Source organism: Phacochoerus africanus, chromosome 3 (assembly GCF_016906955.1).
Source record: "Phacochoerus africanus isolate WHEZ1 chromosome 3, ROS_Pafr_v1, whole genome shotgun sequence".
Classification (NCBI taxonomy): Eukaryota; Metazoa; Chordata; class Mammalia; order Artiodactyla; family Suidae; genus Phacochoerus; species Phacochoerus africanus.
The window spans coordinates 97,243,564-97,269,715 of record NC_062546.1 but is presented as its reverse complement, the minus strand read 5'-3'; the positions used below and the strand labels follow the sequence as shown (position 1 = coordinate 97,269,715).

Sequence of the window (26,152 nt, the reverse complement as noted above, 5' to 3'; positions counted from 1 at the left end):
CTTGAGACCTGGAAGAAACTGTTCATCCCTGGCATTTGAAGCCCTCTTCAGTGAATTTCTTTCAAGACTTCAGAGTAAAGCCTGAGATCTGGGCTGGCTCCCAGGAGGGCTTGTTTACAGACTGTCACCCTCATGCAGTAAATGCTGATGCTGCAAGACGACCGAAATTGGGTCTAGGGCAGGGGCCCAGGGTGCTCAGCTCAGAGGTTATTTTAGAGTTCAGTAATTGTTTTTTTGTTTGTTTTGTTTTATTTTTCAGCTGTCCCCATAGCATGTGGAAGGAAATTTCCAGGCCAGAAACCAAATCCGAGCCAGAGCTATGACCTACACCACAGCCGTACCAACACCAGATCCTTAACCCAGTGCACTGGGCCGGGATCAACCTGGCACCTCCATAGAGACAAGCCGGATCATTAGCCTACTGTGCCACGGCAGGAACTCATGTTTTTAAAAAATCAGTAGTAAATACAGTGCTAAGTCCTAAGTGCTAGAGACATGCCAAGAAGAAAATCTGGGAAAACTGAATGGTAAATAAAATTTTAATTAAGCTATAACTGGTTAGGAGTTCCCACTGTGGCTCAGCAGTAACGCCACTAATATCCATAAGGATGTGGGTTTGATTCCTGGTCTCGTTCAGTGGGTTAAGGATCCAACATTGCCATGAGCTGTGATGTAGGTCACAGATGCAGTTTGAATCCCAAGTTGCTATGGCTGTAGTGTAGTTTGGCAGCTGTAGCTCTGATTGGACCCGTCGCCTGGGAACTTCCATATGCCGTGGGTGTGGCCCTAAAAAGACAAAAGAAAATATATATATATATATATATATATATATATATATATAAAACTGGTTAGTTCACAGAAGTTGCTCACAAATGTCAAATAACAGGATGTACCAACAGCTGGCCCTAACAGAAGCTGGCTTTTATATTTATTGACATTGATTGATGCTATTTTCCATTTTGGAACTTTGCAGGCGCATAAAAATACATTTTTCAGACAACCTTGATGGAAGACAGCATGTAAAACTCTACATAAAAAACTATGGCTAAGCAAAAAGGGAATAAAATAAGTGCTTTAATTTATCTATAATATTAATAATTACATTTTTAAAGATATCAATACCATAAATCTATAGCTTACATTAGGATATAAGTGTAAATATGCTATATATATTTATAACATTATTGATACAATTTTATACACATGATCCTATACACTAACCAATAATCCCCAGAGGAAACAAAATCCACTTGTCTAGATAATAGACAAGAGGTTTTAAAACGGTCCAAAATAGATTCCTGTTTCTCAGCTGCATGTGGTGGAAATGTATGACGATTAAATCTGAAGTATTTACTGCACTGAAGATATTTAACTTTGTTCCATGCCAGCCATGAGTGACAGCGCTAGAGATTCCACTGTGGGAAGAACAAAAATAGGTTAACAAAATAGGTTTGGAATCACTTTGCTGTACAGCAGAAATTATCACAACATTTTAAATCAACTATACCTCAATAGAACTTTAGAAAATGAAAAAAATTAGGTTTAAATATGTGAAAGCGTCAGAATAGGCTTTATTAAACTCAAAACTAAAAAGTATTTAGAGACAATTTTCTATTTTTAATTAAAATACTGGTCACTTTTAACATAAAGATGATGGAGTTCCTGTTGCGGCTCAGTGGTAACTAACCTGACTAGTATCCATGAGGATGCGGGTTTGATCCCTGGCCTCGCTCAGTGAGTTAAAGATCCGGCGTTATGCTGAGCTGCAGTGTAGGTCACAGATGCAGCTTGGATCCCGAATTGCTGTGGCTGTGGTGTAGGGAGGCAGCTGCAGCTCTGATTCGACCCCTAGCCTGGGAACCTCCATATGCCACACATGTGGCCCTGAAAAGCAAAAAAAGAAAAAAAGAAAGAAAAAAGAAAAACAGAACATAAAGATGATAATCTTTTTTTAAATTATTTATCTTTTTTTTTCATTATAGCTGGTTTACAGTGTTCTGTCAATTTTCTACTATACAGCATGGTGACTCAGTTAAACATACAAGTATACTATCTTTTTTTCTCACATTATCACACTCCATCATAGTGACTAGTTCACAGTGCTATACAGCAGGATCTCATTTCCTATCCAAGATAATAATCGTTTGTTAAATACAAATTTTTAAAATGTGATTTATTCTATTTCAGATCATTTTAGTTTTGGAAAAAACTCAAAAATCTGGGCATTACACTGAACAAATGACATTTTTCCAAATGTCATAAAATCTGGACTCAATTCATAATAAAACACTAACCAACAAATGGAATCCACCTGTATAACAGTCACCCAGTGGAAAATGGACAAATGCATCAACACTTCCTCTAACACATAATGCAGTGGGTTTTTGTCTGTTTGTTTGGCTGAGGGTAAAAATGTGGGAGGCTAAAAGGCAGCAGTAGGGGCTTATAATATTTGTTTTTAAATACTTGCATAATACCTGTCTGCCTCCTCACTGTATAATCACCTGACACAGGAATACAGGGATCTAACCTAAGCAGTTTAGAGATCAGAAGCAGTGTGAGATAAGAACTTTCTGTTTGATCTTTCTGTTTTCCTGCCCACTCCCAGCTTCTGTGTTGCCACTTACACCAAGTCCAGGAGAGAACTGGCTCTGTATTGGGAGTACCCAGGATTTCATTCCACCAGAGAAACCCCTGCATACGGGGTTTCTCTATCCTGGCAAGTCTATGTGCCTCTGGTGGGTGACTGCCCCACCTACCTGTACTGTAGGTACAGCAAGTCAGCACCTAAAGGCTCATCTTACCCCAGAATTTATTTAGACTTTCCAGTCATAACTTTTGAAGTCTTTTTTTTTTTTTGTCTTTTTGCCATTTCTTGGGCCACTCCCACAGCATGTGGACGTTCCCAGGCTAGGGGTTGAATCGGAGCTGTAGCCACCGGCCTACACCAGAGCCACAGCAACGCGGGATCCGAGCCGCGTCTGCAACCTATACCACATCTTATGGCAATGCCGGTTCGTTAACCCACTGAGCAAGGGCAGGGATCGAACCCAAAACCTCATGGTTCTTAGTCAGATTCGTTAACCACTGCGCCACGATGGGAACTCCAGTCTTTTTTTATTTTTTATTTTTATCTTTTGTCTTTTCAGAGCCACACCTGCAGCATATGGAGGTTCCCAGGCTAGGGGTCAAATTAGAGCTGTAGCTGCCAGCCTATACTACAGCCACAGCAACGTGAGATTCAAGCTGCATCTGCGACCTACACCACAGCTCATGGCAATGCCAGATCCTTAACCCACTGAGGAAGGCCAGGGATCAAACCCACAACCTCATGGTTACTACTCAAGTTTGTTAACCACTGAGTAACAACGGGAACTCCTGAAGATATGTCTTTGATTATTCAGCATTCTCTCACTACTACTCTTAACAGTATTTTTTATTCTTTAATTTTTTAAATTTTTTGCTTAAAAAAAAAAAAAAGATATATGGAAGTTCCCAGGCTAGGGGTCGAATCAGAGCTGCAGCTGCTGGCCTATGCCACAACCACAGCAACGCGGGATCCAAGCCATGTCTGCGACCTACACCACAGCTCACAGCAATGCTGGATCCTTAACCCACTGAGTGAAGCCAGGGATCTAATCTGCATCCTCATGGATACTAGTCGGGTTTGTAACCCGCTGTGCACAACAGAAATTCCTTAACAGTATTTTAAAAAACGGTCAGCTACTTGTAATGAGCATATCACAATGTGAATATGAAGAAATAGGGAAAAAAATTAGCCTGCATACTTTTCCCAAAAGAGTTATTATGCAGAAGATACTACTTAGTCCTTTGTGAGTGCAGATTAAACAGCTCTCTTCTCCTCGTGACTTGCCCTACAGACCTCTGTCTGCTTCACACACTGTGTTCTGAACTGTAAAGCCTGCATTTTCTTATGTAAGTTTTAAAATTGCTGGGAGTTCCCTTAGTGGCTCAGCAGTTAATGATCCTGACTAGCATCCATGAGGATCTAGGTTTGATCCCTGGCCCTGATCAGTGGGTTAGGGATGCAGCATTGCTGTGAGCTGTGGTATAGGTCAAAGATGCACTGGGATCCCAAGTTCCTGTGGCTGTGGCGTAGGCCGGCAGCTGCAGCTCCGATTTGACCCCTAGCCTGGGCACTCCCATATGCTGTGGGTGCGGCCCTAAAAAAAAAAAAAAGTAAAATTGCTGAAAAAAAACACTAAACCACCCCCACCCTTTGAAAAGGAATAGTTACAAAGGCGACACATGATAGAGAAATGTGACTGAAACCTATTCTGCCATCTGCTTTAGTTAATGATGGCTTTAAAAATCTATAAGTTTAACACATGATATATTTGGAAGCATCACTCACTCCACTGTAATTCAGGAAAAACAATTCAACTGCTGAGGGCCTTTCCACATTTGAAATGGTGAAAAATTCTAATTCTTTATGAGATCAGTACCAAAACAACAACATGTAGACTGTTATAAGAAAATACAAAAGCAGTAATATTTTAACATAATACTCACAATGGGGAAAAGATCCTCTACAGACAGCTTTGTTTAAAATGGTTACAAGAAACATATGGCAGTTTTTAAAATCAGACTCCATTTTCTCTATAGACTCCATTCTAGGAAAGAAAGTAAATTTCAATTTAAGTAAGTGCATAAGGGCTTACTACGCAGGCTATAAAATAGCTCTGGAGAAATTTCAAATGTACTTCAGTTTAATTATTTAGAATCCTAAATCTAAAGAATATAAAATAAAATATAGGAGTTAACCATTGTGGCGCAGAGGAAACAAATCCGACTGGGAACCATGCGTAAGGGTTCAATCCCTGGACCTTGCTCAGTGGGTTAAGTATCTGGTGTTGCCATGAGCTGTGGTGTAGGTCTCAGACATGGCTTAGATCTGATGTTCCTGTGGCTGTGGTGTGGGCCGGCAGCTGTAGCTCTGATTGGACCCCTAAGCCTGGGAACCTCCATATGCCATGGATGCAGCCCTAAAAAACAAAACAAAACAAAACAAAAAAACAATTCCCTGCCTTACATTAAAATAAAAACTCTCAAAGTGTCAGAAGGAACACGTCATTAGGACACAAAACTGCTGCTTCAGACTAGTATGGAGTTCCAAAGCAAGGTTAACTGGGGATAGTCCCCTTTCTATTATATAGTTCTGTACTTCTATTTTTCCATAAGCACACTGTCTTTTGAAATAAAGAGTGCACTGAAGATATAAAACCCCACATTTAAAAATTACTCAGTGGGTGGGTTAAGAATATGGCATTGTCTCTCCAGCATGTCAGGTCACTGCTGTGGTGTGAGTTTGATCCCTGGCTGGGGGATTTCTACATGCTGCGGGTGTGGCCAAAAAAATAAATAAAAATTAAAATAAAAAGTACTAAAGAAGTTGTTATTGTGGGGAAAGAGCAAACAACCACACCCTACTTTACAGTCACCCCACAGTAGGCAGTCCTACTTACACCCCCTGTCCTACATTTTTAGAAGCAAAGTTGAGACAGCACAGGACTTCAGCAATAAATATTTCAGTGTATACACAATGAAGATAAAGACTCTTTTAAAACCACAGCTACAAAACAATTTGCTTAAAAATACTTAATGACTTTAAAAAACATCATCAAATTAATAGTGTTCAAATTTCATCTTATTTAAAAATTTTTTCACTTCTTTATTTTAAATGTGAATCAGGACCAACTAATTTCCATAAACTGTGATATGCCTAAGTCCTCCTCACCTACTGCTTTTTTCTTACAATGTACTTGTTGAAGAAACACTTCAGTTTTAGCCAAACACACACAGCAATGTCACCTTCTCCTCCCCCTGAAACCACAGGGAAGAGAAGCCTGCTCATACACTTGAGACAGAAATAAAGCAGTAAGCCTTCTGTTTCCATTCCTGCAATTAGCAGTTCTTTCTACCACCTTAGTTTCTTCATTTACAACATTCTGAAACAGCCATATTAAGATTTTAGACTAGTGCTGTAATGAACTCTCAGCTCCTCATTAACACCGACAAACTACAAGCTATTATCCCTGCAGCCCAGTCAACCAGACCTATACTTTCATTTCAAGGAATTAATAATAGCAGCATTGGTTTTTTTTTTTTTTTGGTCTTTTTAGGAGGCATATGGAGGTTCCCAGACTAAGGGTCTAATAGGAGCTGTAGCTCAAGCCTACACCACTGCCACAGCAACTCGGGATCCAGGCCATATCTGCGACCTATACCATAGCTCACAGCAATGCCAGGTCCTTAACCCACTGAGCAAGGCCAGGGATCAAACCCACATCCTCATGGATACTAGTCGGGTTCGTTAAACCACTGAGCCACGATGGGAACTCCATGCTATACTAATTTTATAAACAAGACAGGGACAAACTATCCAACCTCACATTCAAAGAAACCATGGAGGATGTTAATCTGGATAGGAAGAAATCTCCTGGTCCTCAACTGTCCTCTTACTTTCTATGTGACAGGTGTGAATAATAAACACCCTAAAAGTAAAATATACACTCACTCTTTTAGAGCTCCCTAAAATACAATTTTGGACTATAATCTAGTATGACGTCCAGAATTTGGTTTAAAATAATTGAGGGAGTGGGAGGGGGCACAACACAAAACAGTACCGGTTGTTACTGGCATCTGCTAAAGTGAGTGATGAGCCCCAGGGTCTGCTGTGCCCCTGCTGGCCCTACTTCTGTGCATGTCTGAAGGCATCCATGACAAAAACTTAGCAAAACCTATTCAATGAAATATGTATATAATTTAAGGATATTTGCTGTCCTAGTCAAAAGACTTCAGATTTTTCTTATTGTTTTATTGCTCATAAAAACTGCACAATTCTTGATGCTGCCTAGTTTAGATGAATAAATTCAAGTCTTCAATTATTTCTATAAATACATGTGGTATGTGATGTGTTGTCAAGCTGAAAAACAAGGCTCCCAGAATGAAGCCAGCTAAAAGGGAAGCTGAAATGGTCACAGCACAGAAGCTCCACAAGCCACATACTTACTGCCATGCCCCCAGGCCGGCCTGCCAACCATCTGCGAACATGAGGGCCAAGTTCAACACCTTCATGATGGCTTCCTTCACAAAACTGACCTGGAGAGAAAGCCACGGAAGAACACAGGCTCCATGACCATGTTTGGATTCTGACATCAACACTTTTACCTAATTTAAATCAGTGAGATGACTGCCTTCTAGGTATAAGGGGCAGAGGGATGCCAGGCTCTGAATAAAGAGTGCTTGGAACTGGGCCACATGTCTACTGCACCCACGGTACAGGGGCATTAGCAGCAGAGCCTGACCAACTGAGCCAGCAAGCTACCATTTCCTGGGACAGCCATTTAAATCAACCAGTGAGGAGTTTTCATTGTGGCTCAGCGGTCAGCGAACCCGACTAGCATCCATGAGGATGCAGGTTCGATTCCTGGCCTCGCTCAGTGGGTTAAGGATCTGGCATTGCCATGAGCTGTAGTGCAGGTCACAGACACAGCTTGGATCCCGCATTGCTATGGCTCTGACATAGGTGGCAGCTACAGCTCCGATTCGACCCTTAGCCTGGGGGCCTCCATATGCTGTGGGTGTGGCCCTAAAAAGACAAAATTAACCAGTGAAATGGAGCAAGTCATTCCAACGACTGTAAGAGTAATCCTACATATTTACATCAAGCTGGACATACTTCCTGACCAAAGCACTATTATTCCATAAATACAGATGAAATTTTTCCAAGTGAATCCAAACACAGTGCTGAGTGAGAGCAGACCATAACAATACTAATAACTATTTCTCTTAGATATAATTTCTACGAATAGGGCACAAATTTGTAATCTCATTTGATCTGGTCCTTCCTTCAAGAATATTCGGCAGATCAGAAGCTTAATAGGTATAAAATTCCAAAGCAGAAAGACAACCATCCTTGGCTGGCTCCATTCTTGCCTCAGTGACTAAATTCACAGGTGATGCCTCCCATACCTTTTCTCTCAGCAGACATCGATCATGGATGGTTGACAAGTATCTATAGTGAATTTTAATCAACTGATCTAAATCCTTGGCTTCCTCAACTTGATGTTGAAACTCCAACCCTGTACTGTGAAGAATCTTGAAACAGAAAGAAGACAAATTTAGTCAGCAGATTTCTTCTTTGAGAACTTGTGCCACACAGAACTTTTCACCAATCTCTTCTATTTCTCTCAACTTCCTTCAACAATCACAACTGTAATGTGCAGCAAAGTTCATAAAGTGCTCCTTATTGGCTGGCACTCTAGACAGGGGGGTGGGCCCCGTCTTTAGGGCATCCACTTGCACAGGGAGGGAGGGAATGCCTCACTCTGGACTAACAGACTGCTCCTGTGCAAAGGGACAATACATGAAACTGTATAGAAAACACATTGCTTTTTAAAAAAGTCATTGGGGAAATTGAATTCAAACATTTTTTATAAATTTCACTGCTCATGTAATGGTTCTTCTTTAAAAGGAGCGTAACTGTACTTCAAGTTGAAAACAAACAAAAACCAAATTAAGCAAAAACTTAAAACTCCTACCATTTACTCTCAACAATTAAGGGCTTAAGGCTGGCCATCTGAAGGTCACCAGTGCATGGGAAACTATGAGAACCTCTGCCACAAGTCCCATGTCTAAAACTCAGGCTTCAATGGCTCATTGCATCCAAACAAAAGTGTTCTAGAACCTCTTTACCAGAATGACAAGTGTTTCTTTAGCAACCATTTTAAACCCCACATGAGTACTGCTGTCAGAGTTCCCTCATGGCTCAGTGGGTTAAGGATCCGGTGCTGTCACTGCTGTGGCTCTAGTTACAGCCACGTTGGGGATTCTATCCCTGGCCAAGGAATTTTTGCATTCTGTGGGTGCAGCCACACAAACAAACAAAAAACCCAAAAAAACTCCCCCAAACCAAATGAGTACAGCTGATCAATAATACTGCCATTATTCAAATATCTAAACTTCTTTTAACCTCTAGAACTTGTAACAAGAGCAATTTCATTTACTTTGTAATGTACTTCTTGTATTTAAGAAAAAGGTATATAATCTGGCTGCATCTTCCTCCTCATATTCCATACCAGCCTGACAGATGTCTTTAGGCTTGTTACCAAAAACTGAAGCCATTTTCCAGGGACAGCCCTGTCACCACTGGTGAAATTTAAAGGACTACGTGGCAAATTCTGATGGCAATTCCCAAAGAGGAGCCCTGAGTGTGTCGTTCCAAGGGGCTGCTAAACAGGAGACAGCAGCCTCTGGATATCCGTGCTCTGGCACATTTAAAAAACATTTTCCCTGCTGCCATGTTTTTTATGGTCAAGTGTTTGGCATGTGCTGTCCCCACATTGCAGTCTCTAAGTGTTTTGTGCACTTCTTTGTATTTATAAATACAAGTAATTCTCTATGAACAGATGTATACATGGTGTCAGAGCTGAGTGGACGGACAGACACGAACCCTGGTCATGATGTAGTTGTGTAAGCTGTTCACAAAGTGCATGAGCTTCACTCTTAAGAGGAACATACGATGAATCTGCTGTCTTACTGGCTCCTTCTGTGGTCCAAACTGAGCGGCTGTGTCCTGTCCACTTAAAAGTCCTTCTTTAGATTGTGGCTTTTCAGCAGAACTAGCTAGTTCTGTAAAGAAATAAAGAGCAGGGAGTTCCCATCAAGGCGCAGTGGTTAACGAATCTGACTAGGAACCATGAGGTTGCGGGTTCGGTCCCTGGCCTTGCTCAGTGGGTTAAGGATCCGGCGCTGCCATGAACTGTGGTGTAGGTCGCAGATGCAGTTCGGATCCCACGTTGCTATGGCTCTGGCATGGGCCGGCGGCTCCAGCTCCGATTTGACCCCTAGCCTGGGAACTTCCATATGCCGTGGGAGCGGCTCAAGAAAAGCAAAAAGATCAAAAAAAAAAAAAAGAAAAAAAAAGAAAAAGAAATAAAGAGCATACTGGGTGGGAAGAGCATCCACTCAGACCCCACCTACATTACTGCACCCACAGCAGGGGCCCCCCACCTTCAGTACCTCCAAAAGGTGAAGCAGTGAAAGATGCCATATCATCTTGATTACCACTATCATCAAATATATAAACACAGAGTCCCAGTAACTTGTCATTAAAAATTTCTCACAGAGACTAAGAATTTTTATTCTGGCTAAGTTCCTAATTGTGTCATTGTATTTCAGGTTTAACTATTCATTCATGAAAGTTAATTCTCATGTCATTAAATTGTAATTTATCTGTTGAAAACATATCTTACCACCAAATAGTAGAACATCCAGACTGTATTTTGCCCACTTTATTTGCAATAAGAGAAGGAACACCTGATTATAAATTTTTTGACATTCCAAACTTATAACAATGTCCACGGGCCATGGGATCTATGAAAACAAAACCAGAACATTAGAATAGAAAGTAACTTATTACTTGTATGTTTTAATTTTAATAGAAAATGACAATCTTACAAAGAGTATCAGCACATACCTTATAGCTCAGAGTCAGACCATCTAAGGTGTGAACAGGGAGTTTCTTCTTAGCTGTGTCAGTATTTTCAAAAGATATAGATAGGCTAAATAAAAAATATCAATTTTAGTTTTGTGAACACACTATGCTCATATAAAAATGCCCCTTAAGGAGTTCCCATCGTGGCTCAGTGGTTAACGAATCTGACTAGGAACCATGAGGTTGAGGGTTCGATCCCTGGCCTTGCTCAGTGGGTTAAGGATCCAGCGTTGCCGTGAGCTGTGGTGTAGGTCACAGATAAGGCTCAGATCCAGCACTGCTGTGGCTGTGTCTGGCAGCTGTAGCTCCAATTTGATCCCTAGGCTGGGAACTTCCATATACTACAGATGCAGATCTAAAAAGCAAAACAAACAAACAAACAAACAAAAAAAACCACAAGCATTTTCATTTTACATACCACAAAAAGACATTGTATTTCATAAATGCACATATCCCAATAAAGGGGTATTTTCTAGTATATATTCCAGAATAGAAATTGAGCTTTAGAACTAAGGGAAATGATAAAGTTTTTAAATAATAGGTTTAGCTAATAAAACAGAAGAGATTCTTACAGTAAAAGTATCCTAAGAAAAAGAAGGTTAACTGCACTCTCGAGGCGCTAACCCTAGCTGAGTTCAGCAACAGCCTCAGGTGCCAGACCTTCTGCTAGGGGTGGCAGAGGAGGGGGTGAAGGGGCTGCTCTACTCACCCTGGAGAGCAAGCACATGCAAGTCTAGGGAAAAGAATGGAGTCTGATTTTATTATTTTTGCTTTTTAGGGCTGCCCCCGCACCACATGGAAGTTCCCAGGCCAGCAGTTCAATCAGAGTTGTAGCTGCCAGCCTACGCCATAAGCCATAGCAATGCAGGATCTGAGCCATGTCTGCGACCTACACCACAGCTCATGGCAACACTGAATCCTTAACCCACTAAGCAAGGCCAGGGATTGAACCCAAAACCTCATGGTTACTAGTCAGATACATTTCTGCTGCGCCACGATGGGAACTCCTGGAGTCTGCTATTAAAACAAAGATTCCTCCGCTTTTCCTAACTGGTTTGAGTGAGACTCTCAATAGAAGGCATGCAGCTACCACTGGGCCAGGCACTTCCTTCCTCAGAGCGGTCCTGTCAGTGGCTGAGAGACGGCATGATTCTCCCACAGTTACAGGGGCACCTTGTGACGATGCTTGGATGCAGCCTAGTTACATTTAACTCTAAGGCTGAGGTAGGAGTTAGCCTTACAACCAGAGGTGTAAAGGGCACTGTGTGATTTTCAAGTTAAGCCAATTTATTCCATGTCACAGGCTAGTCAGAACTTTTTTTAGCTTATTAAGTCTACATATGAATCCACTAAGTACTTAGGAGGCACCTATTGAATACCTTAATTGTCAGGCCCTGCACTAAGAAGGTGACAAAAAGCTGAGCCTTGCCCCTTTCCAGGGGCTTAGAGCTGAAAGTAAACACACAGTCACCCTCCTGTCACCAACTGGATGCAGTGCACCACACCAAGCCACACAGATAGACCACTGCTGGCCATGCACACAGGACAGCAGGTAACCAGAGGATGTGGACATGTGAAAGCATTTGGGCCAGAAATATTCCAAATCCCTGAAATGGAAAGTGTGGTGGAAAGAGAACACGATGTGTCTGCATGTTTATGCCTACAAGAAATGAGGCTGGGAAAACAAGCCAGACAGTGAAAAAGCTCTTTCTCCCGAGAGAAGCTCGGCCCATCTGCTCTGCGGTACAGGGGAGCCTGAGCACAAGCGGCAGTGCAGGTTGCTGGTTTCCTGCATGGCCCAGCACAGCCAAATGGAAGGGAGAGGAACCGAGACAGCTGGTCAGGAGGCAGCAGAGTGAGCACTGAGAATGTTTTTTTTTTTTTTTTTGTCTTTTTGCTATTTCTTCAGGCTGCTCCTTTGGCATATGGAGGTTCCCAGGCTAGGGGTCTAATTGGAGCTGTAGCCGCCGACCTATGCCAGAGCCACAGCAACGCGGAATCCGAGCCGCATCTGCAACCTACACCACAGCTCACGGCAACGCTCGTTAACCCACTGAGCAAGGGCAGGGACCGAACCCGCAACCTCATGGTTCCTAGTCGGATTCGTTAACCACTGCGCCACGACGGGAACTCCAGCACTGAGAATGTTATGCGGGAGGCAGAGCTGAGGGACCAAGGGTATGCATTGCTGGCAGAGAGGAAGGAATCTAGGGTGAACTACAGACTCCCTCTGGGCACTGGGATGAATGGTGGTGCCAATCCAGGAGAAACACAATGAGCTCAGATTTGGATCCATGACACTTGAGTAGAGTTATGAGGTGCTGGCTGTTCAGACATCTGGGCTAAAGGTACTGATGTGCAGGTCATTAGGGATCACTGAAGCCATCAATCAATATGGAATGCAGATGCTCCAGGCAGGAGAGTGAGAAGCTATGCCCAGTGGAGGGCAAGGTGTGCCCAGGAAGGCTGTGGAGGAGCACCGTGGCCAAGGGAGGGGTGCGGGAAGGGCAGGGCAGCCTGGAACAGAGCAGGAGACTCTTAGGTCTGGGCTCAGAGAGCCTGAGGGGACAGACAGGCACCTGGGACACATGGGAGCCAGAGGAGAAGGGATCCCAACGGGATGGCTCATTTGTCCTGAGTTAATCTGTGAACGGGATGCAGCCTCAATAAAAACATCACCAGGTGTTTGTTTTGGTGAATGCAGCTAGACAAGTTGATGATAAAGTACCTTTGGAAAAATAAATAAGCAAGAATAGCCAGAAAAACCCTGTTATTAAAACGGAATGCTACTGGCATATAAACAGAACAATGAAATAGGATGGAAAATCTGGAGAGAGAGAGACCCAATGCACACAACTCAAGTGCATATGAAAATTTAACACTAAAGGGGTATCTCAAATAAATGGGGAGAGGTGGATTTTTTTTTTTTAAATAAGTGATGGGAACCAATTAATCATTTGGAAAAGGATAAAACCAGATCTATTTCTCATGTTTTTTAGCTGAATAAATTCCAAAGGATCAACACCTAAATGTAAAAAAAAAAAACCCATTCAAGCATTAAAAAAAAGACAAGTGAATTTTTTTATTACTCAGGAGAGTAAAACTTTCTTAACTACGACTCAAAATCCAGAGGTAATAAGAGAAAAGATACAACATAAAACTAAAAAAATGTCTGCACAACAAAACAAGAAATGGTTACACCATAAGCAGAAAAAAAAAAAAGACAAATGTCAAATTGGGAAAACTATAAAAAGAGCTTTTAAAAGTGGAGAGGAGAAAGACTTGATACTGACAGAAATAGAGGCAAAAGATATGGATAGCCACATTAAAATAAATGCAAAAGTAAACATAAGGAAAGATGACTAAGCTCACATAAAAAAGGCAAATTAAAACTACACTGAGACACCATTTTTTATCATCAGACTGGCAAAAATCCAAAAGTCTGACAACATATTCTGCTGGTGAGGCCATGGAGAAAGCTTCATTGCTGGTGGGAATGAGAAAAAAAAAACAAAACAGCCTTAATGAAGAAGAATTTGGTAACAGCTAGCAGGGTTACACGGGTATTTACACTTTGACCTGGCAATCCCATCCTAGAAAAATGCTCCAAACTTACACCGGCAAAAGTAAGAAGTGAAATGTACAAGATCAGTCACCGCACAGCAAAAGAACAGAAACCCATGTGTCCACCAAAAGGACACCTGGCTGACGAATACAATCAGCTGTAAAGGAGAGAGAACAAATTCTCTAACTTGCAAGTACGTGGGTCTAGGATGTTTTACTTATGTATGAAAAGTACAGCAGGTGCTGGAGAATGTGTGCTGTGTGCTTCCTTCTTTGTAACATGTGAGGAGAAAAAGTAATACACACACACAGGTTTTTGGTTCCAAAAAACAAACACTGGAAGGATAAAATAAAAATCTAATAAAAATGGTTACTAGGGGAGTTCTCTGTGGTACAGTAGGTTAAGGATTTGGTGTTGTTACTGTGGCAGCTTGGGTGGCTGCTGTGACATGGGTTTTATCCCTGGCCTGGGAAGTTCAACATGCTGCAAAAAAACCCAAAAGCCAAATGAACCTGACCCTTTATCAGTGGTATAATCACATGGAGAATTATTCCAAGTGACCTTGAAATAGAGGATTCTGGAGTTCCTGTTGTGGCACAGCGAAAATGAATCTGACTAGGAAGCATGAAGATTCAAGTTTGATCCCTGGCCTTGCTCAGTGGGTCAAGGATCCAGTGTTGCCGTGCGCTGCAGTGTAGGTCTTAGATGCGGCTTGGATCTGGCGTTCCTGTGGCTGTGGTGTAGGCCAGTGGCTACAGCTCTGATTACACCCCTAGGCTGGGAACCTCCATATGCCGAGGGTGTGGCCCTAAAATGACAAAAAAAAAAAAAAAAAAGAAAGAAAGAAAGAAAGAAAAGAAATATAGGATTCTGATGACTTGAACTACAAGAAAAAGAATACAATCACAAGCATGTTTTAAACTCTAGGTGGGCTTGTTGGTGTATTGCTTTGTAACTATTGTGATTTATTACAGAATAAAACAATAAGTATTTATGTTAAAGCATTTGTAAGCACTCAAAGGAAGAGATACAAAGGAAAAGTGAAGAAATGAAATCCTGTAATCTTTAATATAATTTGAAATATCAACATGAGCTAATGATTCATTTTCCTCTTTCTATTTCTTAGTTCCATCCACTGTGTGAGCCCAGAAGTCATAACAACCAGGTAGAGTTGAACACCCCAGCATTCACATCGAGGGCTTTTAAAGCCACAGAATAGACAGGACCATGCTTCTGGGAGAGGTGCACAGCCCAGGGCAGGAAGGGCGCAGAATGAGCCCAGACACCCAGGCCTGAAAGCAAGGATGCTCTCCAAGATGACTAGAGTCAAGGGAAGGAATTCCCAGTAGGGAAATATGGGACAGTCTGAGCAAAAAAAAAAAAAGGAGTAACTGTAATAGACTGAAACACACTAAAAACAAAAATTCATGAGTTTCTATCAACAATGAAAAATATAACCTACCCTGGCCTCCTCTGGGGGTTGTTGGGCACAAATTTCTTACTATGAAAAAAAATCTAGGAGTTCCTGTCATGGCACAGTAGAAATGAATCCGACTAGGAACCATGAGGTTGCAGGTTCGGTCCCTGACCTCACTCAGTGGGTTAAGGATCCAGCATTGCTGTGAGCTACAGTGTAGTTCGCAGATGCAGCTGAGATCTCATGTTGCTGTGGCTGTGGAGTAGGCTGGCAGTTGTACCTCCAATTAGACCCCTAGCTTAGGAACCTCCATATGCATTGAGTGCAGCCCTAAAAAAGCAAAAAAAAAAAAAAAATCTAGTGCTCACTTCGGCAGCACATATTCTAAAATTGGAATGATACAGAGATTAGCATGGCCCCTGCACAAGCATGACGTGCAAATTCGTGAAGCGTTGCATATTTTTACTAAGTGAAGTCAGAAAGAGAAAGACAAATACCATATGATATCACTTATATCTGGAATCTAATATACAGCACAAATGAAACTTTCCAGGAGTTCCCATCGTGGCTCAGTGCTTAACGAATCCAACTAGGAACCATGAGGTTGCAGGTCGATCCCTGGCCTTGCTCAGTGGGTTAAGCATCCGGCGTTGCCATGAACTGTGGTGTAGGTTGCAGATGCAGCTCAGATCTGGCGTTGCTGTGGCTCTGGCGTAGGTCAGTGGCTACAGTTCCAAAAGGACCCCTAGCCTGGGAACCTCCATGTGCCATTGGTGCAGCCCTAGAAAAGACAAACAAAAAAAAGAGAGACAAGAATGTGTACCTGTATGTGTAATTGGGTCACCATGCTATACAGTAGGAAAAAAAAACTGTACTGGGGAAATAACATTTAAAAAAAATCTAGCAATTATTCTGCTTTTACTAACCATATAATTGATGAAAATTCTGCTTTTATGGAGGAATCAAAGGTAACTCATGACAAAAAAAGAAATTATTTTATCTACTACTAAGCAGTACATGGTCAGTAACCTGGCATAGCTGTAAGGAAAACATGTAATAAATGTTAATTATTATTATTACTACTTTTCAAGAGCCATTGAGGGAGCCAAGAAATGTAGCCAAGCAAGGACATGGAACAGGAAAAAGGACTGACTGCCAAGGAGGGGGAAGATGAGACTCTGCCATACAAATATTTAGTGGTGCCAACCCTCAGACCTGGCCAAGCTGCTCAGCAAGCTGACTGACAGGAGGAGGGAAGGTGAGATCCCAGGCTGGGGATAAGCTGGTACAACAGCTTGAAAACAGGCAACCTTGTCATGAAAGTGGTACAATCTAATTCCCCTTCCTCACCTGGGCTGGCTAGTGCTTAAGGGCTCTGCTTGCCATCTCTCAGAACACTGCCCTGGATACTACAACAAAGGTTGGTACAGCTGGCTGGAGGGCGGGGCCTGTGGGGCAAGAAGGCAGCCAGTGCAGACTCCAGCCACGTGAGGAGGGCCATTAGTCCACAGACACACAGCCCCATGCCACTGTCTCCTCTCGTTGAGTGGGCAAGTTGCTGATGCCGCAGTTTCCCAATGTGTAAAATAACACCAGTAAAACTCACAGGGGATTGGTATGAGGGTTAACTAAGACAATACATTGGGGAGTTCCCGTTGTGGCACAGTGGAAATGAATCCGACTGGGAAACATGAGGTTGTGGGTTTGATCCCTGGCCTCGCTCAGTGGGTTAGAGATCTGGCCTTGCCGTAAGCTGTTGTGTAGGTGGCAGATGCGGCTTGGATCCCGAGTTGCTGTGGCTATGGCACAGGCTGGCAGTTGTAGCTCTGATTAGACCCCTAGCCTGGAAACCACCATATGCCGCAGGTGCGGGCCTAAAAAGCAAAAAAAAAAAAAGACAATATATTAAAAAGTCATAGAAGAGTTGGTGGCACTTGGATTACTTCATAATATTTAAAATAAAAGGACATCCCATATCTTACCGTGAACTGTCTTCAGGATAACGTTGTCCTACTGCTTCTTGGAGCTGGACATTAAGAAAAGACACATTCTGCCAGGTTTCCTTTTCTCTTATTTTATCAAAAATTGATGTGTAGAAGTCATACATGGTATCACCCCCTTCCATTAAGAAGAAATTCCTCATGGCCTGCAAGTACTCAACCAACCTGAAGAAAAAATAAGTGACAGAAAGGTCTTAGGCTTATAAGATGGGATTCTAGATCAGTACAAGGTTTTGTAAACTATCATTTTTTTAAAAATAGGTTTACAATCTACATTTACTAAAATTAGAAAAAGTAAGACATCTTAAAGACCTTCAAAAGTAATAATAAAAAAAAAGGAGTTCCTGTTGTGGCTCAGCAGAAATGAATCTGACTAGTATCCATGAGGACAAAGGTTCGATCCCTGGCCTTGCTCAGTGGGTTAAGGATCCGGTGTTGCTGTAAGCTACAGTATAGGTCCAGACTCAGCTCGGATCTGGCATTGCTGTGGCTGTAGCGTAGGCTGGCAGCTCTAGCTCCAATTCGACTCCTAGCCTGGGAAGCTCCATATGCCATGAGTGTGGCCCTAAAAAGACCAAAAAAAAAAAAAACCCAACAAAAGTAGTAAAAATAGTATACAGTTTACTTTTAATAATCAGAAAGAATAAGTTATCTTTTTTACAACATTGAAGAAAATTGAGCCAAGTCACAAAAGTGTAATAAAAAAAGTTAATCTAAATCATACTATTCATGACGAATTTCCACTGTTAATATTTAGAGGTTTTTTTTTTTAGGGCTGCACCCATGGCATATGGATGTTCCCAGGCTAGGGTCCAACTGGAGCTCAACTGCTGGCCTACGCCACAGCCACAGAAACACCAGATTCGAGCTGCATCTGTGATCTACATTACAGCTTGCACCAATGTCAGATCCTTAACCCACTTAGCGAGACCAGGAATTGAACCCAATCCTCATGGATATTAGTCGGGTTCTTAACCTGCTAAGCCACAATGGGAACTCCTAGGGTATTTTTTTTTTTTTTCAGTCTTTTTTTCCCCCTATACATTATAAAAAAATATACAGTTCTTACCATATTATATATCCTGTTGTTTAGCTTTAAGAAACTTTTTATTTAAATCCCTGTATAAACACAATTTGTATGAACTTTATAAAGTTCATATATGGAAATGAATAAAATGAATAAACCTTATTTCAATATGGATATGCCATATTTATTTATTTTGTCTTTTAAGGGCCATACCTGCAGCACATGAGGTTTCCAGGCTAGGGGTTGAATCGGAGCTACAGCTGCTGGCCTACACCACAGCTCACAGCAACGCCGGATCCTTAACCCACTGAGTGGGACCAAGGATCAAATCCGCGTCCTCATGGATACTAGTCAGGTTCCTTAACCACTATGCCACGACAAGAACTCCTGGATAGGCCATGTTTAAAGAGCTAGTCATACAATAACTAAGTAATTTCATGTTTTTCCCTCTGATGGCAAATTTTGTGATAAGCATTTTTGTATTTCATTTGGGATAAGTTCTGAGAAACAATTAAATTTTACAATAAAGTTAAAACATTGATAGTAAACTGAACCTCTCAAAAGAAAACTGTTTACTACATATCCATTTCTATTCTAATAAAAATTAGCTTGAAATACAGGTTTAAAACTAATTTGGGGAGTTCCCGTCGTGGCGCAGTGGTTAGCGAATCTCACTAGGAACCATGAGGTTGCGGGTTCGGTCCCTGCCCTTGCTCAGTGGGTTAACGATCCGGCGTTGCCGTGAGCTGTGGTGTAGGTTGCAGACGCGGCTCGGATCCTGCGTTGCTGTGGCTCTGGCGTAGGCCGGAGGCTACAGCTCCGATTCAACCCCTAGCCTGGGAACCTCCATATGCCGCGGGAGCGGCCCAAGAAATAGCAACAACAACAATAACAACAACAAAAAAGACAAAAAAAAAAAACTAATTTGGACTACTCTTAAAGTACAATAAACTACTGACTACTCCCAAAACTAAATAACTCACTTATACCTGTAATCTTTTTTTAGAGTTCGCATGAGGTTTCCACAGCAATCTAGATACTGCTTGTCAATATGAGGATAAAGGCAAGATCTCAGTGTTAATTCAAAAGTTTGGCAAGTGACAGATTCCGATGATCTATCCACACATATGTCTCCACCAGCAAACTTCTCGTGAAAGTCACTCTGCTCCAAATACAACCTTTAAACATAAAAATATAAATCTTTTTTAGAGCTGCTCTGAACAGACTGCTCTTTAAAAAAAAACGGCACTTCCTTTTAAAAAATTGATTCATTTACAATATTATTTAAGTTTTAGGTGTACAACACAATTATTCATAATTTTTAAAGTTTACAGTTATTATAAAATATTGGCATATTCCCTGTGCTGTATATTTTTTGTAGCTTTTTCTTTTATTCATAGTAGTTTGCACCTCTTAATTTCCTACCCCACCTTGCCCTTCCCCTCTTCCCTCTCCAATGATAATCAATATTTTGTTCTTCATACCTGTGAGTCCCTTTTTGTTATATTTTCATGTTTGTTCTATCAATAGTTTGCTTAATATTTTAAATTCCACATATAAGTGATACACAGTATTTGTCTTTCTCTGTCTGACTTATTTCACTAAGCATAGCATCCTCCAAGTCCATTCATAATTGCTGCAAATGGCAAAATTTCATTCTTTTTTATGACTGAATAGTATTCTATTATACATATACATCTTCATCTATTCACCTCAATAGAATTTTCTTAAAACAAAACTCCAGAGTCTCATTTTTACCTTTTACCCTACAATCACCAAGTATCACAGAAATAAAAATATTTTTTCTCAAAATATTCTTTGTGTGAAGCAGTCCTTCACAGAGTTGCTTCTGTCTAAAGGGTCAAGTAGTGAGTAGGTCTTTCTAGCCATTAGGGTCAAAGGCAGTGAATGACGACCGTAAGACAATACACAGGGTATGGTGTGGGTGTTAACTTATTTCATGAGGCTAAGCGTCTAAAAGCACTTAAGGGCCAAGATGTAAAGGGAGGGTCTGACTCAACATGTCCCAGGATCCCAACTTCCACAAGCAGCTTCTGTTATGAATGACAGCACTGGCCATGGGCCTAGGGCACATAAGAGAGTGGATTTTCACAAAAAAATAAGGAGGCCAAATTATACATCTGAAATAAATGAACAAACATTGTCCCATATTTCCTCTCGTTAGAAAGGAGAAGCTATAGAGGTTTCTGTTTTTAAGGCTGGAAAGCCCTACCTGGCAGAAACAAAAAAGTTACTAAATATTGCAGCACAGATTCTGCCATCTCAAACACTGAAAATCCTGTAGGTGTGTATCACCTTGCAAAATTTATCGCCAGCAGTGGATCATGAACATCATCCAGTTCAAGATGCCTCTCGGCGATGGACTGCATCTTAATGAGGGTCTCTCTGGTGGCCTGCTGCTCAGTGAGGGCCTGGGCAGTGGCGTCTTCTCCATGTCGAAGACGAGACTGTACTGACTCCAGAAAGAGGGTATACAGGCTTTTTCTTTCTGCATCTGAAACATAAAGAAATGTGTAAGGTGAACTATGTTCTGAAAGATAAGTAACATTAAGAGATATTAAGTAATCTTACCGAAACATAGTCTCGTATTTTTCTTTTGGCCTATGAAAGTCTATCCTTGTTTTGTTCCCTTTACAATATAATACAACTGAACATTTTTTATACTCTCTGTTAGACAAGGGCAAAATTCATGGTTAAACATTCAAAGTATAAGCTAGTTTCTTCCGAGGAGATAACAGCCTAAGCAGGATGCTTGAAATTTACCACCGTCGTAGATAGCTCTATGATAACACTAATGGAAGTCATGATTTCACTGCAAAACACTTCCAACAGTGGCCCTGGAAAGCTCTTTGTTTTAATATTCAGTTAAAAAGGAAATATTCCACAAAATAAAAGTACTACTTAAAGTAGACACAGTAATTCAAAGTAATTAATATAACATTAAGGTGACTTACAAACAAAACAAATAAGGTCACATCTATACCTCTCAAAGCCTTTATAGTCAGTTGATAAAACTTTAAGTCATATTGCTTAAATTACATCAAAAAAGACCAGAAATTATATCAAGGTTTTCTTAAAAACTATGATCAAGTCTGAACTGCTAACCAAAATATTCGTATGTGCCAGAGTTCATGGTCCTCAGATGCTAAAGGCTGCATTGCATTAAATGCCAGAGAATTACTGTTAAAGGACTAGTCCTAAGGCATCAAGAGCAAGGACAATGCAAGTGGAACCATTATCACTGCCTTTCAAACACCATGCTAAAAGCTTCTAGTGACTGGAGTTCCTGTTGTGGCTCAGTGTAAATGAACCCGACTAGTATCCATGAGGATGTGGGTTCGATCCCTGGCCCTACTCAGCAGGCTAAGGATCTGCTGTTGCCGTGAGTTCTGGTGTTGGTCACAGATGAGGATTAGATGTGGCATTGCTGTGGCTGTGGTGTAGACCAACGGCTGCAGCTCTGATTCAACCCCAGGCCTTGGAATTTTCATATAACACACCTACGGCCCTAAAAAAAAATAAAAGTTTCTAGTGAGGACAATCTTTTTTCAGGCAGGAGCAGTATCATCTATTAATTTGATCGTGGTGATAACTTCCATGGAAATAAAAAACTTTGATAATTTTCAAACTGCAAAATAATGATGTATCTCATGATGGCTACCCTACCGCTGAAGGGGTACCTCTGGCCATGGCCTGGCACGTGGTGCTCTCCGCGCATTGCAAGTTCTTCAGCAGCTGCATCGACTTGCCAGCCATGATGATCTGCTTGAGGACAGGTTTCAGGAAGGACACCATGGTGTGCTGCCTGCTGGAGGGCCCCTGGTCACTGCCGGAACTCGCACTAGCGTTATCACTCATTTTTTCTTCATTTTCTGTCTTTTCTGATACACTGTATAGTGTGTAAGTTGCATACCAAAAGTCTCTGTGATTTACTGGAACATTTTTGTTTCTACAGGAATTCAAAAGAATTGCAAACTTTAATTTTTTATTCCTTAAAAACAATGGCATATCTGTTCTAGCTTAGGCATGTTGTCCAGACATTCCAAAGCACAGAAATATCAATTATTAGTAAAATGATGCAATCTTCAGGTAAAATGTGGTAGAAGTTTATCTGACTTTAGTTTAACAAAGAAAGGTAGATAAATACTCCGAATGGCATAAATAAAATTTAACTAAGCAGAAAGTTTCCTGAACTAGAAATAAATAAGATATGATTACTTCGGTTCTCTTTAAAGGTAGAATAAGTTTCCTGTAGAGAGTTCCTGTCATGGCTCAATGGTAACAAACCTGACTAGTATCCGTGAGGCCATGAATTCGATCCCTGGTCTTGCTCAGTGGGCTATGGATCTGGCATTGCCATAAGCTGTGGTGTAGGTCACATATTCAGCTGGGATCCCCTGCTGCTATGGCTGTGCTATAGGCTGGCAGCTGCAGCTCTGATTCAACCCCTAGACCAGAAACTTCCATATGCTGCAGATTCAGCTTAAAAAAAAAAAAAAATCCTCTAAAAGTAAACTCCACACTTCAACATCTTTTTTCTCCATATAGATACTTTTTTTTCTTTTTGGCTTTTTAGGGCCACACCTTCGGCATATGGAGTTTCCCAGGCGAGGGGTCGAGTCAGAGCTGTAGCTGCCGGCCTACACCTAAGACAGGGGAGTGCCAGATCCAAGCCGCGCCTGTGACCTACACCACGGCTCACAGCAGTGCCGGATCCTTAACCCACTGAGCAAGGCCAGGGATCGAACCCGCAACCTCATTGGTTCCTAGTCAGATTCGTTTCCGCTGTACCATGATGGGAACTCCACACATAGAATCTTAACTGGACTGTTTTAATGACGAAATGTGGATTAGTCATCAGCCTCTAATAATAGCCAGAATCCCATTTTTACAGAAATTCTCATATACAATAGAAGAAACATGATGTAATTACAGACCCAAGATTCAGCTAAAGAAGGGCTGCCTCACTTATATGAGTAGTGTAAACAGGGTTACTTTTCTGTAGCTCTAAGTACTTAAAGTTACTCTTTCTGATGAGTTAAATGGGTAGCTATCAATATAAACACACACACACAGAGTGCAGCACTTAAGACTGAGCTAAGAGGGGAGGTCCCGTCGTGGCACAGTGGTTAACAAATCCGACTAGGAACCATGAGGTTGCGGGTTCGATTCCTGCCCTTGCTCAGTGGGTTGAGGATCCAGCGTTGCCGTGAGCTGTGGTGTAGGTTGCAGACATGGCTTGGATCCCATGTTGCTGTGGCTGTGGTGTAGGCCAGCAGCTGTAGCTCCAATTAGACCCCTAGCCTGGGAACCTCCATATGCCAAAGGAGCGGCTCTAGAAAAGGCAAAAAAAAAGACAAAAAAACAAAACAAGACTGAGCTAAGAGAGTGCAAATAGTTCTATACTACAGTTTCCATTTTTTCAGAAAAATTATAAAGGGGAATCATCATAAGTGGGTTAAGATTTTCCTTAACTGTTTTATTAAATATTATACTAAAAAAGTTTTTAAAAAAGCTAATTAGAAGAAATAAATTAGAAACATATTCTGTAATATTTTCAAGTATTTTATCTTACTGATATTGATTCCCATTAATGAAACCATCTGAATCACCTATTCATTTTAAGGGACTCATGTGCCATTCAGCACACCAGCCAGCCATAAACACACTATCATTCCAAAATATAATCTGCCAATAAGCAAAGTTGTAAACTGACATAAAACTTAGTGAAAGTTACTTTTTGGCTGGTACCTGATGTCTTCTATAAAAAAGCAATAGACATTAATAAATCCACAAATAACAAGTGCTGGAGGGGCTGTGGAGAAAAGGGAACCCTCCTACACTGTTGGTGGGAATGTAAATGGTACAGCCACTATGGAGAACAGTTTGGAGATACCTTAGAAATCTATACATAGAACTTCCATATGACCCCACAATCCCACTCTTGGGCATCTATCCGGACAAAACTCTCCTTAAAAGAGACACATGCACCCGCATGTTCATTGCAGCACTATTCACAATAGCCAAGACATGGAAACAACCCAAATGTCCATCGACAGATGAGTGGATTCAGAAGATGTGGTATATATACACAATGGAATACTACTCAGCCATAAAAAAGAATGACATAATGCCATTTGCAGCAACATTCATGGAGCTAGAGAATCTCACACTGAGTGAAATGAGCCAGAAAGACAAAGACAAATACCATATGATATCACTTATAACTGGAATCTAATATCCAGCACAAATGAACATCTCCTTAGAAAAGAAAATCATGGACTTGGAGAAGAGACTTGTGGCTGCCTGATGGGAGGGGGAGAGAGTGGGAGGGATCGGGAGCTTGGGCTTATGAGACACAACTTAGAATAGATTTAGAAGGAGATCCTGCTGAATAGCATTGAGAACTTTGTCTAGATACTCATGTTGCAACAGAAGAAAGGCTGGGGGAAAAATGTAACTGTAATGTATACATGTAAGGATAACCTGACCCCCTTGCTGTACAGTGGGAAAATTAAAAAAAAAAATGTAAAAAAAAAATTAATAAAAAAGCAATAGAATCTGCTTATGGTGACACAACAATCTGTCTTGAGAACCACTCGTATCATCTGAAGCTAAGAAAATGCATGATCTCCATGGGGAAGAAGAGGCAAAGCCAGTGTCAGGCACGGCTCCCTCACCTCTGGATGATGAACTCCCTGGCACCATCGCACAGGTGCCCGTGCACGATCCACTCATCAACAATCTGCAGGTAGGGCCGCACAGTCTCCACCCAGAGGGAGAAGAGCAGGGAGACCTGAGGAGACAGTGTAGTATGTACATCCACTCTCAGAACTCCCTCATTTCTGCATAAAACGAGGCTTAAGCATTTCTGAAGCAGCTTTTAAAAAAGGATCTGACTTCTATGCTTTTTGAAACAAAGTAAGAAATTTAAAATCCAAACCATACACTATAAAATTCTTGGGGAAAACCTCACCTAAATCTAAGACATATTGTCCTGGGAGCGAAGGGTGCACGAGGACAACAGTTTTAAATTGGACAGTCCAAACTGGGATATGATTATCATATCCAAATAGTACTATTAGCAAAATGTCCCTTAACAACTAGGAATTGATTTCATTCTACTATCGGTCCTAAGAAAAAAGAAAGTACAGAAGTTCCCGCTGTGGCGCAGTGGGTTAAGAATATGAGTGCAGCGGCTTGGTCACTGTGGAGGTGTGGGTTCCATCTGTAGCCTGGCACAGTAGGTTCAGGGATCCGACATTTGGCGCAACTGCAGCTTGGGCTTGGATTCAATCCCTGGCCCAGGAACTTCCAAATGCCATGGTATGGCCGTAAAAGAAAAAGAAGGAAAAAAAGAAATTGCAGAGCTGAAAGAAATCAACTTCTTTTTTACTGAAATGCAGTACAAAAATGTTGAGAAAACAAAGTTACACCAAGAAATAAGGTAAAACATCCAAATTAACCTGCAGCTTTTCTAGATTATAGTCTCTAGTTAGACTTGTATTTTTTTTTAATTATGGTAAAAAAATACATATTAATTATACTACCTTAACCAATTTAAAGTGTACTGTTCATTAGTGTTTAGTGTATTCATACTGTT

General features: G+C 41.3%; 1 protein-coding gene and 1 non-coding gene across 3 annotated transcripts in view; one reads left to right on the top strand and one right to left on the bottom strand.

The window, feature by feature from the left end:
- Positions 1-1,178: 1,178 nt before the first annotated feature.
- The window catches only part of TUBGCP5 (tubulin gamma complex associated protein 5), a 44,554-nt gene continuing 19,580 nt past the window's right edge, over positions 1,179-26,152 (bottom strand). For both annotated transcript variants that reach the window (XM_047772200.1, XM_047772201.1), the window contains exons 12-23: positions 25,230-25,345; positions 22,230-22,498; positions 20,845-21,043; positions 19,518-19,706; positions 17,484-17,666; positions 10,502-10,586; positions 10,278-10,398; positions 9,476-9,654; positions 7,996-8,121; positions 7,034-7,122; positions 4,534-4,634; positions 1,179-1,415 (exon numbers count right to left, since the gene is read on the bottom strand). In XM_047772200.1, coding sequence (XP_047628156.1) covers positions 1,369-1,415; positions 4,534-4,634; positions 7,034-7,122; positions 7,996-8,121; positions 9,476-9,654; positions 10,278-10,398; positions 10,502-10,586; positions 17,484-17,666; positions 19,518-19,706; positions 20,845-21,043; positions 22,230-22,498; positions 25,230-25,345 — 1,704 coding nt within the window. In that variant the 3' untranslated portion in view covers positions 1,179-1,368. The remainder of the gene's footprint in view (positions 1,416-4,533; positions 4,635-7,033; positions 7,123-7,995; positions 8,122-9,475; positions 9,655-10,277; positions 10,399-10,501; positions 10,587-17,483; positions 17,667-19,517; positions 19,707-20,844; positions 21,044-22,229; positions 22,499-25,229; positions 25,346-26,152) is intronic.
- On the top strand, positions 15,862-15,965 carry LOC125123864 (U6 spliceosomal RNA). The gene has a single exon (XR_007134233.1). It is a non-coding gene; the product is annotated as a U6 spliceosomal RNA (small nuclear RNA).